The sequence below is a fragment of the Hirundo rustica genome, chromosome Z (assembly GCF_015227805.2).
Source record: "Hirundo rustica isolate bHirRus1 chromosome Z, bHirRus1.pri.v3, whole genome shotgun sequence".
NCBI lineage: Eukaryota > Metazoa > Chordata > Aves > Passeriformes > Hirundinidae > Hirundo > Hirundo rustica.
The window spans coordinates 61,850,805-61,863,390 of record NC_053488.1 but is presented as its reverse complement, the minus strand read 5'-3'; the positions used below and the strand labels follow the sequence as shown (position 1 = coordinate 61,863,390).

The 12,586-nt window shown below is 36.0% G+C and overlaps 1 protein-coding gene across 1 annotated transcript in view; it reads left to right on the top strand.

Moving 5' to 3' along the window:
- Positions 1–12,586, top strand: part of SRFBP1 (serum response factor binding protein 1) — a 70,610-nt gene that overhangs the window by 15,869 nt on the left and 42,155 nt on the right. The window contains exons 2-3 of the mRNA XM_040090088.2: positions 7,161–7,249; positions 8,190–8,262. Of these exons, the coding sequence (XP_039946022.1) occupies positions 7,161–7,249; positions 8,190–8,262 (162 nt within the window). The remainder of the gene's footprint in view (positions 1–7,160; positions 7,250–8,189; positions 8,263–12,586) is intronic.

The following is a 12,586-nucleotide window of genomic DNA, read 5'->3' as shown; positions in this document are numbered from 1 at the left end:
TTGAGAAAGTACAAAGAAAGCAGCATGGGCGGACTGTGGAGGAAGGGTTTGAACAGTAACTCACAAGGGGAGTGTGCATTACTTTTCCCTGTGAGGATGCTGGAAATTTGCCCGAGTGGGCAGTGCATTTTTTTTTCATTCATCCTTAGCAAACCCCTTGGGAAACCTGACAGAGTCAGTACCCAGGGGCCTGAGAAGCTGCAGATGTTTTGCTTTCTGGATGCTCCATCTAGCAGTGGCATTTCTGCCTGCTTTGGGCAGCAGGGTGCAATAGTTTAATCCAGAAGAATTTAACTCATGTTTCAAGAATTTCTGTACATTCTAATACATATATTGGGATAAAATTGAATTAACTTGATTCAAACTTGTTCTCATGTAGCGGATAACTAAGGCAATATTAACACCATACTGGTGTGGCACAGATAGTAACTAAAAAACTGTGTTCCTTATCACTTTCTATGTTGGGATTTCATCTTTATATTAAATAAACAGCTCATTTATTGTAGTCTGATGTGTTGTGGTCTTTCTGTCTTCTGTATGTTCCTACTTTGTTCTTTTGTGCTGGAACTAGCTAACATTCATGTGAGCATAAGGGAAAACAGTTCCAGAAACTGATCTGGCTGAAAATTCACCTTGTGGGTTTTTTTTGGTTTTTTTTTTTTTTTTAAATATATTCTTTTTTGCGATGTATATCTTTGTCTAAAACTGTTCCAAAACTGAACACTGATACTTAACACAGGTGTGTTTATGTTGTTTCTTGCTGCCTTTGCCACCCTACTTATATATGTTTTTATATTGCAAATATATGAAGCTGTATTAAGGCTTTCTGCCTATTTCCACATATTTTGACAGGTATAAAATATGTACCATAATACAGGGATTCTTTTTGCAAAAAAGGGAAAAAAAAAAGAAAAGAGAAAAAAAAAAAGGGAAAAGGAAACTTGGCAAAAGCTAATTTTCCTCAGAATCTAAAAATCATTAGATCTTTCAAACTGGCATTCCAGATAATAGAGAAAAATATTTAAAATGAAATTCTAGAAACAGTTTTTCACTTCGATTATTCACTCAAAAGATTATGTACTATTGTTAGTTCTGGCTAATATGTGATCCAGCTGCAGGTGTTTTGAATTTTAAAACTGTGTTGCCATATAGCACCGAAAAACCTAATGTTGAGAAAATTGCGTTGCCACGGTAATTTCTTGGTCAGAAGACTGCCAAGTAACTATAAAGTGAAACCAATGCTTTTGATGTGCAATAAAATGAGAAAAGGTAAGATCAGTGACAGCTGAAGCATTACTGAGTTCCATGGGTTTTGTAGGTATTGGAGAGACCTTGAATATTCAACTTACACACATTTCACTTTCTTTTCATTGTTTGTTTTTTTTGTGGTGTGTGTTTTTTTGTTGTTTTTTTTTTTTTTTTAAAGATGGAAGTCTTCTTTTGATGCATGTTGATATGTAATTAAGGCAATTTGTATAAATTTGTAAAAAAGGCCACTGTACAAAATACAAGTGGTTTTGGTGTATTTTTAGTGATTTCTTCCCTTTCTACTTTAGCAACGCTGTTTAAATTTTATTAAAAAGTAAATCTCTTGCTACATTAAAATCTAAAAACTATTGTGTATCTACAGGCATATATAAATAATGTTTTCCTTTTGTATTTGAGCCATTTTGATTCTAGTAGATCAGGCTGTTATTTCAACCTCCTAGTGTTCAACCTCCTCTCTTGCATGAAGGGAGTGTATGAGGACTGAAATATATCCTGTACTTGCAATTTCATTTTTTTTCCTGTCATTCATTCACTAGACAAATTACAAATGGTAATTTGTCAATAGCAGTATGATAGGCAGTATTTGAAATAGACTCTTCTGGGGGACAGAATTAACAGCCTTGGTTCTTGATGTTTTCTCCTTTTTATTCCACTCTCACATGTGACCCTCATGTCAGATAAATCATGTTAGCCTGGAGAGTACAGGAGGAAATTGAAATGTAAAAGCAAGCTCAGAACTACCCTTTTTTTTCCCAAGCATCAAGTAATAGAGAAGACATAAGAGACCTTCTGTTGCACAGTGAACTTGAATATGTCTGCTTAAAATTACAGAACACTGCTTTAGGGACATAATTTTCAAATTGTAAAAGAAATATACATAGGATATATTTAAATATACATAGGATATACATTCATATAGAAGAGACCTTACTGTGTTGAGGGAGAGGCTGAAGGCCTCTGTTTAATGAATGTGTTTGTTCAACATTATGGATGTTTCACAATGTTATAAACTCTTAACAATTAGGGTTTTTTTTTTTCACTAGATGAGGTTAGATGCAATGTCCTTTCTTTAAGAGAACAGAATGATTTGTCTTTTCTGGTTGCTTGTACCAGAACTAGGACTAAACTGTGTGCTGGCATAAAGCAGAAGTGGATGAAGAAATTCTGGTCTGTCTAGTGCTCGTTGTTTAAGGATTTAATCATTTAAGTGCATTATTGGCTCAGGACCAAAATATTCAGTACCTCGTGGGCTGAAGCCCAAGAAGAACAGTTGTATGTGCTTAAACTGCTCTGAAGAGAAGGACATGTCCATCAGTTTATTGGCTTTCATGGATTTTGGACAGCTGGGGCTGACTCTGTAAGTTAACTGCTATTAACTTTAGTTAAGAATTTAAGACATTCTAGATCCTTCAGGTATTTTCATATACAGTATTAGCTTTTTTAATGTAGTAATGTAAAAAAACCCCAAATTTTTCCTTCACATATGTTGTAGTATTTAAGTGTTTTTTGAATAAAATACATTCAAACAAGTCATAGGCAGAAATATACTAGTGCTTCTCTTAATCCATTGGAGTTTGTTTGTTTGTTCTTTGAATAATGGTTTGGTTGGGGAATTTTTTTTTGTCAAGTACAGTTGATACTCTCGTTCAGAGTAGACACGTACCTTTCTTGATACATCTACAAATCTTAAGTCACACTTCCCTTTTTTTTTTTTTTTCTAATTGGCTGAACACTAGCTTAGTTTGGAGTCATGTTGCTTGTACAGACCTCAAAACAAGTTTCAAAAGTGGCCAAGTATAACATTTTATTCTAATGTAATGCTCGTTTGAGAACTTTGCTGCTGTTGTCTTAAAAATGTGAAGGCAAATATCTTTGACTACTCATGTAAATATGAATGTATAATTGTACCTGCACTATAATTTTATCCACATTCCTTGGTGTGTTTTTCTTGCCCTCCATAATATGAGGACTGTTTCGTAGTAATATAGACTTTCAGAACCTAAACTAGACTTTTTGATGTTGTTTTATATAAAAATGCCTTGTTTCTTTTGAAAAAAAATGTGGATATTTTCAAACAAGGTTTTTTTGGAAGAGCTTAATTATGTGAGAGGCTTTTAACTTTCTCTTCTATTGCACATGTGTTTTGTCTTGTTTTATGTACAATAACAGTGTCCCATTAATTTAAAAGGAATAATGTCTGTGATCAGAAGCCCTTCCAGACAGTCTAACACTGATTTAGGAACTGATTCAGCCTTTTCAAGACTTTTGTTTAAATTAATTTGTAACTGTGAATGTCATAGTTACATACCAGTGTCAAAACAGAACTATTTAATGAAAAAGAGAAGACTTAGTGATCAAAGGTACAGTTAAGTAATCCTGTGTCAGTTGCTTTCTGGGCATGAGAAGGGCTTGGACATGCTAAGGATTGGGAAGGTCTGATTGGGCTACCACACAAAAAGACAAATCTCTGGTAATGTCTATTAACCCTTTGGAGCCAGATATAACCTGAAACAGAAAGGCAAAGTAGGTGGAGCTACTACTTTCTCCTTTTCTCAGGGAGGAAGTCTGGGCTGTCAATTCTGGATTAAATACCGTTCCTGTGATGTCTTTAAACATGTACTTGTTCTTTATTATTTGCTAAAAATCACCCTCTTAGTTTGATATGTACCCTCTGGTGCCTTTGTACTGCGTCAGTGGTACCTATCCATTAAAGTTGGGACTGTTTTCATTGCTAGATGAGTACTGGGAGCATTGTACCAAGTATCACATTAATATAGGCTATACTGAAGCCAGCAATTGTTGTTACAATCTCCCTCGGTAATGTGCACTCCTCAGAAGAGGTGAATTGCAAGAGAGTTTCTTGTTCTTGTCTGGCTTATCATCTGCTGATCCTCTGCTGTACTCTTTGTTTGCCCTTTCTTGAAGAGGCAGCAGCAACTACCATCTGCCTATGGCTGGAAATGGTTTGTGGCAGTGCTTGCTTACTGCAGATGGCAAGCTGTTGGGTAGATGGATGCCTCTCTTTGTGGAATTCCATAAATTTTTTGGACTTCATCTTTGTTTAGTATCAGTAGTGATATAAATGTTATTCTGTGAAAAGGCACAGTGTCAAATGGATGATTTTTGTTCATAACCATAGGTTTTGAAATATGCTTATGTGCATTCGTGCTAGTAGTATATGTTACTACCTAGGCTTGTTTGCAAAAGTAAGTTCATTTCTTTTATGATTTCTTTTGTATTTAATACAATCAATTAATAATTGATACGTAGTCTGTATCTAATCTTACTTCGATATTATCTATTATTAATAATTTGTAATAATTTGTATTAATAATTTGGTAGCATTAATAAGTAGGAATGGCTTAACTGTCTCATAAATAGTATTTCCCAACAAAAAAAAGAGAAATGTCTTCAACAAAGGAAAGCATCTCTTCATTGTTCAAAGAAATTCTTGAAGTGGTTATTTCCACATACAATTGCAGACTTCCTAATTTCCAGGAATCCTAGATCCTATTGATAGAAGAAATTGTTTGGTTTGTGTTTCACTTGTTTATAATTATTATTTTTCTTACTCTTTTCTTGAACTATTTATAAAAAATATCTTATTATGAATAAAAAATTTTATTATTTTTTGAAAGTCATTGCTGTTCTTGGTGGGTTGTTTGTTGTGAGGTTTTGTTGGTGGTGGTGGTGTAGTTGATTTTTTTTCCTACTGATGGCAAAGTTGCCTCTCTCACATTGTAATACCAGGGCCTACCTTGGTGGTCTAAGTCCCATTGTTTCAGGCATACTGTAAATCTGAAGCTTAACTTTTTTGGTTTCTTTCTCAAAGAGCTGACGGCTTTCTTGAGAATGTGACGAGTACTTCCAAGAACAGAGTTGATGCATACTGTCCCATGTGAAAGAAGTGACTGGATTATATAAATTGATATTCCTAGTCTGCCAAAAGAGTGACTACCTTCCCTCATTCTTGCTGTCATGTCTATACAGCCTTCATTGGCTGGCAGCAGAGGAGGCTGAAGTTTGGCTCTTGAAGGCCCTGGAAACATGCTGTGTATGCATTTATATTTCTATTTAAAAGTACCTGACAAAATACTTTTGAGAGAAAGTTAAATACACTTAATGTTTGCATACAGAGTAACTAATATGTAAAGTATGAGTTACTTAAATTCCCGTATGCTTCTAGCTTGTGGATGTTTTTACTGATTATTAAAAAAAATAGAGAATTAAAAAACCAAAACTCAAAACAACCTCCCCTCCTCAGACCTTCTAAGAAGGTATGCCCAGTTTGCATCTGGCATTCCAAACACATTGAATGTACATAGTATCAAAGAAGTGTTCAGACAGAAGCTACATTTTCTTTCTTCCTTTTAGAAGATGATGTGCTATAGGGATCTATGATAATTTCATTCAGTGTCTTAGAAATACCTGCATGCCTTGATGGCAGATGGTGACATGGGATTCTTCCTTAGCATATTGAAGACTCAAGTGGTACTGCTGTGTAGCAGAAACCTCAATTTCTGGAACAGGAGACCACTTTTAGGTCAGTCGTTTTTGTCTCAAGCTTTCATCTTTTTACTTCTCATGGTGCAAGTGACTAATGCTGCCCCCTCCATACAATTCCCCTCCCTTGCTTCTCAGAGGAGCAGTGTTTCACATGTTCCTTCGCTTGCCTGCCAGAGGTAAGGCTGACAATCAGCTCCTCTCTAGAAATTGTTTTGCTCTGCTTCAGGCTTCAGTTAAGCCACTACTGAATACTATTCAGGACTTAAGAACTTGATTGAATCAGTAACCTAAGCTACAAACATAATTTGTTATGCAAAGTATGTGTTCTAAATTTCTTTTTTTTTTTTTCTGAGTATCATCTTTATGGTCTCTGCACAGATATGGTCTCTCTCTAATATCTCTGAGATATTAGAATAGAAATCTGATGTAAAAAACTTTATTCAGAAAAGAGGTGGCAACTTAATTTTGAAACTTATCCCACTAGATTAATTTATCTTAAATTCGTCTTTTATCAGGAAGACTGATTTTTTTGTTTGTTTTAATATGTGATGTTAATTATAAGTTTAACTGTTAAATACAAAATCTTAATAGACATAGTAAGATGTATATGAAAAAATATGGGGGAAGTTGTAGAAAAAAAGGGATCACTGTTGACTCCTTGTATCTCTGAAATGTTCATCATTTGACAGCACCTGGGCTTAAGGTTTTCTGTTCTGGAATTTAATTGCAAAAGATTGGAAAGACTTCTTTGTTCATACTATCTGTAATAATAATAAGAAGAATTCTCTTTGTTATTGGGTAGGATGGCAACTTGAGACAGGCTATAGAGAGTTAGAAATCACTTAGATTTTTGTTTTCAACAAAAACTAATTCAAATATATATAAAGAATTTAATATCTCAAATTCTGTTCCATAATAAAAAATGTTAATTTTGAGAGTATTTTTTAAACACTTCATAATGTTTCATAATGAAAATGCTTTAATGTATTATGTACCAATGGACTTAATGTACTGCTGGTGTTTCACTGGGACAAAAATAAGCAAAGTGAAGGCAAAAGGTGAGATTTTTTCAAATCTCTAGCTCAGTCTAGCTCTAAGAATAATATGAAAGTATGGCTAGTTAGGAATGTCTTGTCTTCTGTTTAGACCTCAGGCGCATTTTTAGACTGTTGGTTGTTCTTCTTATGTTTATGGAAGCAGTTTGATTTTAATGGACATCTGAATTCATTTGAAATGGGATTTGGTTAGCAAGGAAATGCACTCTCTTTTCAAAATAGTTCTCTTTGTTGAACTAATTTCTAAAATTTAACTCAATGTAATGAATGTATTGTATATGGAACGTAATCAAGGAAAACACTTTATAATGTCTTCCATATTTCTCACAGGTTGTGAAGATGAGAAAAGATGTGAAGAAGGCCAGAGTCCTCACTATTCGGAGACTAACCAGACACATCGGGAAATTAAAATTGAAAAAGTCAGTTTTAAAGTATAATGGATTTTTTGTGGTTTATAAATGAGGCAGTATTTTAATTGTTTTCACAAAAATGGACAAATGGGAGAAAAAAGCACTACATTTAAAACTTGAGGCACTAAACCACATAAATTCTATGTATTATTTTTACATCACTTTAGACTAAAAATACTAACTAAAAGGAGTTAAATAAAGCAGAAATGGTATGACTTTTTAAAATGGGATTTAGTGTATTGGAAGGTAGTCTGAATCAGTTACAGAACCTTTTACAGCACATCTGAAAGTGTCAGATTTCATCTTTTAGGTTATCCTGCTGTTGAATTTAAGTTGAATTTAAGTTTTCTCACTGTAATTGTCTTCAGTATTGTGTAGTAAAAAATACTTTGCATAGATATACAGTTCATACTTGATTTTTAGTAAATTACTATTACATAATTCTTATATGAACAGTTTAAACAATATTTTGTAGATTATGTTTTTAAAGATTACTGGCCTGAAATAACTTACCATGTATCTTAGAGATGGTGTGAGATACATCTCTTACTGAGTTCATAGTCAAAATTGAGCATACTCTCATAATTTTAGCAAGTTGTCCAAAATAAGAAGCAAGGCCAATGAAATTCCATATTTAAATATTACAGATCTTAAAATATAATTATATTTGAGACACTGGTGTCACCTATTCTTGACATGGATTGTGGTTTAGCATTTTCTAGTACAGTAACATTTCATTGTTCTTCTAAATCCTCAGTATTTCCTCTGCTGTTCAGTACAGCAAAAGCATTAGCCTATGTTCAGCTCTTTGCTAAAATGTTCATTTGCCGATAAGGGATTGTGTTTATGCACCATCTTCTGATTTTTAAATTTTACTACTTATATTGCCAGAGAGGAAGTAAAGTAACTAAACTAAGATTTTCTTAATAAAGATAGATTTCACTTGCAGGGGCTCAGAAGACTTGAAATTAAAGAACCAAAAACGAGTTGAGAGATTAATAGAAGAAATCCATGCTATGAAGGTAATGCCATGTTTAGATAATTGAATATTAGAGATAATTATTTTAGTAACTAAAACTTTTGTCTGTTTTCTGCAGCTGCATTACTGAAACTTGAAGTGTTTTCAGAGTAAACTTGAATATTAACATAACTAGAAAATTATGAGTATTTGCATTTATCAAGGTGTTAAACAATTTGAGTCTTAAGCTTTCCAAGCTAAACATGAATGTGCTTAGCAGTATGTGGTATTCAGAGTTTTTACTGTAACAGTTAAAGCAGATAATTTAAAGTTCTTGTGCTGCTTTGAAGGCATTTTGTGTGTCTGACAGTACAGTCTCCTCATTGTCCTGCAAGCTCTAAATATCATGCCATTTGTATTTGGTTCTGTAACAGCTTCAAATTGTAGCTGCAAGAAACTAGTTGCATTTGAGTTATATCTTTCTTTAATTTTCAGCCTTGCTTGTAATTGATGCAGTGTTTGTATCTTAATTGTTATGATGTCAAGAAAATGCATTAGAAGTTATAACTTCATTATGATTTGTACAAATGTCTCAATTTTAGTTGGTACCACATAAAATTATATGTGGTGAAATGAGTTATGAATTCCAATTATACAGCTTGAGCACAAGAGTCACGTATAGGTCATGACAAATGTCTTCTCACAATATGGCTGTTTTGATTGTTTCCTTGGTAAGCGTAGTTAATAACTGTAGTGATCATATCACTCTTACTATTGTGTGCTATTCTAGGAGGTCTTTTGTTTGTTTTTAGCATTTCTTCCTTTCTTTCCTCAAGAAAGAAAGAAAGGTTAAAAACATTTCCTCTTTCCTCTCACTTTGCAGAGATCTTAGTCTTCAAAAAAATCTAATAACAGGAAAGGCTTCATTGACCAATTGAGATGTGCTTTGTGCCAGATTGAACAGCTAGAATCATAGGGATTTTTAGCTTAATACTTCCAGTAAGAATAGTCATGAATGATTTAAGGGGAAAAGAAAATGGGTAGCAGAACTCAAACACCAGGACATTAACATTGAGGCACGCTGCATTACTGACTTGCCATCGTTATTAAACTTGGTCTTGTGTTTCTTCCTTTTTCTCTCTCTCTCTTTTTATTTATATTTTTTAAATTGTTTTTTAATGCCAAGTATTTGTTTCTTAGTTTCTTAGTTTCTAAGAGATAAGTGATCAGGTGTGCTGGAGCATTGAGCTCCTAAGCCTATGTTTTATAGGGCTTTTGTGAGTGTTCTTGAGAAGGTTTCACTGCAAGATTTGTTCTGCATGCATTTACCAGGAGTCTGTTCTGTCTGCACTGTGCTTTTCCCTCCAGGATCAGCTCATGCAGAGATCTTAAAGCCTGCCTGCGCTCAGGCCTGTATTGGTGAAGTAAATTCAAGTGTTGCTTTGGTTGGCTTGACTTTGTACAGGGTTTGTAAGTGGTAGCTTTAAGAGTGGTTGACAGGGGAGGCTAGATTTGTAATCTAGAGAGCTGAAGGCAAATTTTGCTCTGAAATAGTTTATAGAAAGGAAGGAGTCCTCAAAGTAAGGAGCTGAGAAGGAAAAACTCTCCCATTTCTTGAGTAGATAGCTAGTAAATGAACTTGGTTATCTGAAATTTTGAGTTGACTTTATTGTTAAAAACAATGCACAATTATATTAATATTTAATAGGAGAAAGGTTGGTTTACTTGGGTATTTTTAGACTTTAAAAATGCACAAATCGACACTTACTAGCTCTATAGTGTATTTGTTTCTTAGAGGAAGGAAAAGCTCCTGTTTCATATGAATCACAACCTAAAGGGCACTAGTTGCTTACATATTTTTTCAACCATTGTTGATTTCTGGACAAACAGATTTTTAGAGTTGGCATAGAAATATTCCTCATTCAGCATGGAAAAAGTAAAAAAGGCAGCTTTCACACAAACTTGTAATGTTCTTTCAGATGAGTGGAAGATTTTATATTGGGTAAAACCTTTCTCCCAGCAACCTTTGTCCTAATTATTGATCATAAGATTCATAAAAAACTCCTTCACAAAACTCAAGTTGCTGTGGTGCCTAAAGTGTGGTCTTCTTCACGCTCGCCCAGGCTACCTCAGACACTGCAGCGTGAAAAGGTACGGACAGCTGCCTGTGCCAGCTAATCCCATCCTGTGGGGTCGTGGCTCCCACGCGACCTCGGCGGCAAGCACAGGTGGGGCAGGGCAATGACGGCAGAGACAGAAAGGCAGACGCTGCTGAGCGAGTCACAGGAGTTTATTGGAGCCCCTGTGCGGGACCTCCTCACCTCCAGGTAACTGCCCAGGCAGAGCCCCCCAGGCTGCTTGCCAGCACCTTTTATTGGGGGTGGAACCAGGAGAAGAGGCAGTGGGTGAGCAAATCAGGGATCACCAGGGAGGGGTCACACTGGGGAATGATATTTTCATAAACCAAATATAAATGGTAAGGTGGGACCCCCTCTGGATCTGAGCTGTCACTCGACACCCTTGGAAGAACTTCCTAGCTCCAGGGGAAGGCCCTGAGATGACAGGCAGACCCCAGAGGAGGGGGGAGTGGGGGATTGACATGTAACGGTTGGAGGGGTGAAAAACAAGGAAAGACCATTGGGGGGAGCAAACAGGGGTACATGGGTAAGAACCATTCAATAAATTAACAGAACACACAATAAAACCAAAACAAATCCCACACCACTACATCAAGTTATAAATTTGAGAATTTTGAGGTAATAAAATTTTGGATACAATATAAATATAGAAATAGAAAGTGATCTATAAAGTTGTAGTTCAGAGCAAATAGGGTTTGAGATATTCTAGATTATTTTAGCAGTTTTAGTGTGTGTGGATCTCAAACACATGCCAGAGGAAATTCAAAATCTTTTCAAAACTGATGGACTATGTGCAGAATATAGCAACTTTTCATGTTCTGATAACACCAAGAAGTTTTCCACAAGCTTCTCCTCACGTTTTATGTAAGAAAAAATATCTCTTCTCTCTTACTGAATGATTAGTCTTGAGCAGCTACAAACTGCAAAGACCAGTTCAATGGAAAAGACAAAAAATCCAACAAAATAATTATAGCAGCCAACATGGTTTGGAGCCAGCAGTACGTGAGTCCGATAGTGTGTGTATTTTCAGGATAAAAGATTTATTGAAGTGGTAGCTTAGAACTTCTGGAAATTCTTTGTTGGTTGGAGGCATGAAGGCTTTCTGTAGGTTAAAGAAAATAGTACAGTTTTTTTCCCAAGTTCTTCGCCATTGCCAAAATATCATGGTTTGACACTGGATAAGCACAAGACACCCATGAGAAAAACTATTCACTCATACTCCTCTGCTGTAGCTGAGCAGAGGAGGGGGAAAGAAAAACTGAAGGGCTCATGAGCTGGGATAAGGATTAGGAGAAAACGCTCTAAGGGCAAAACAGGCTCAAAACTTAAAAGGTAGAAAGAAAAATCTGTTAACACAATTAAAAGAGGATAATAAAAACCAAAATAAACCTTCAGAACACCTTTTTCCTTCCTCCAGCCTCTACTTTCCCACTGACAGGGCAGGTGGGAGACAGGGCGTGGGAGTTTTGGTCAGCTTTTTCACTTGAAATCTTTCTTGAGTTTGCTTAGGGAGAGGTGTCTCTTCTGCTGTGGCATGGGGTCCTTCCCACAGAAAACAGTTCTCTGAGAACTTTTCCAACATGGTTCTAATTTTCATGAGCAGCAGTCCCGCCAAACCTGCTGTAACCTGAGTCCCTGCCCCGGGCAAAATAGACTTCCCAAACTGCATAGTGTGGGTCATTTTAGTTCATGGAGTGTATGTAGTCTTTTAAGGATAAGCTGCTCTAGTTTGGAAGCAAGGCTCCTCTATCTCGAAGCAAGGGTCTGCTCTCTCTGTTTGGGCTTCCTAGATTACTGCTTTTCAGCATCCACCTGCTTCAGCATGGGCGCCTTTTCTCACAGGCTGAGTGGATCTCTGGATTTCCCCTTCTTGAGTTACATGGAAACAGTTTGTTGTATTATAGTCCTCACCACAGCTTGTAGAAGAATTTCAGCTCTGATGTATGGAGCACCACCTCTGCCTTCCTCCTTGCACTAGCCTTAGTGTCGCCATGTTGTTCTCCTCATGTGTCCTCACCTTTTCCTTTTCTCTTACTCAGGAGAAATTTGTTGTTGTAGGTTTGTTTCTTCTTAATTTCTATCAATTGAAAAGTTCTTATAGGGTTTTGCGGCACTGAAAGGTTGATCTCATCTGGGCTCAGTATTGAGGAATTGCTCATTATGCCCCTTGCTGTCAGTGAGCCCTGCTGGCACTGATTGGGTGATGCCGGCTGCCATGGTGCTGGCACTGTTCTGTGCCTCTCTCCATAC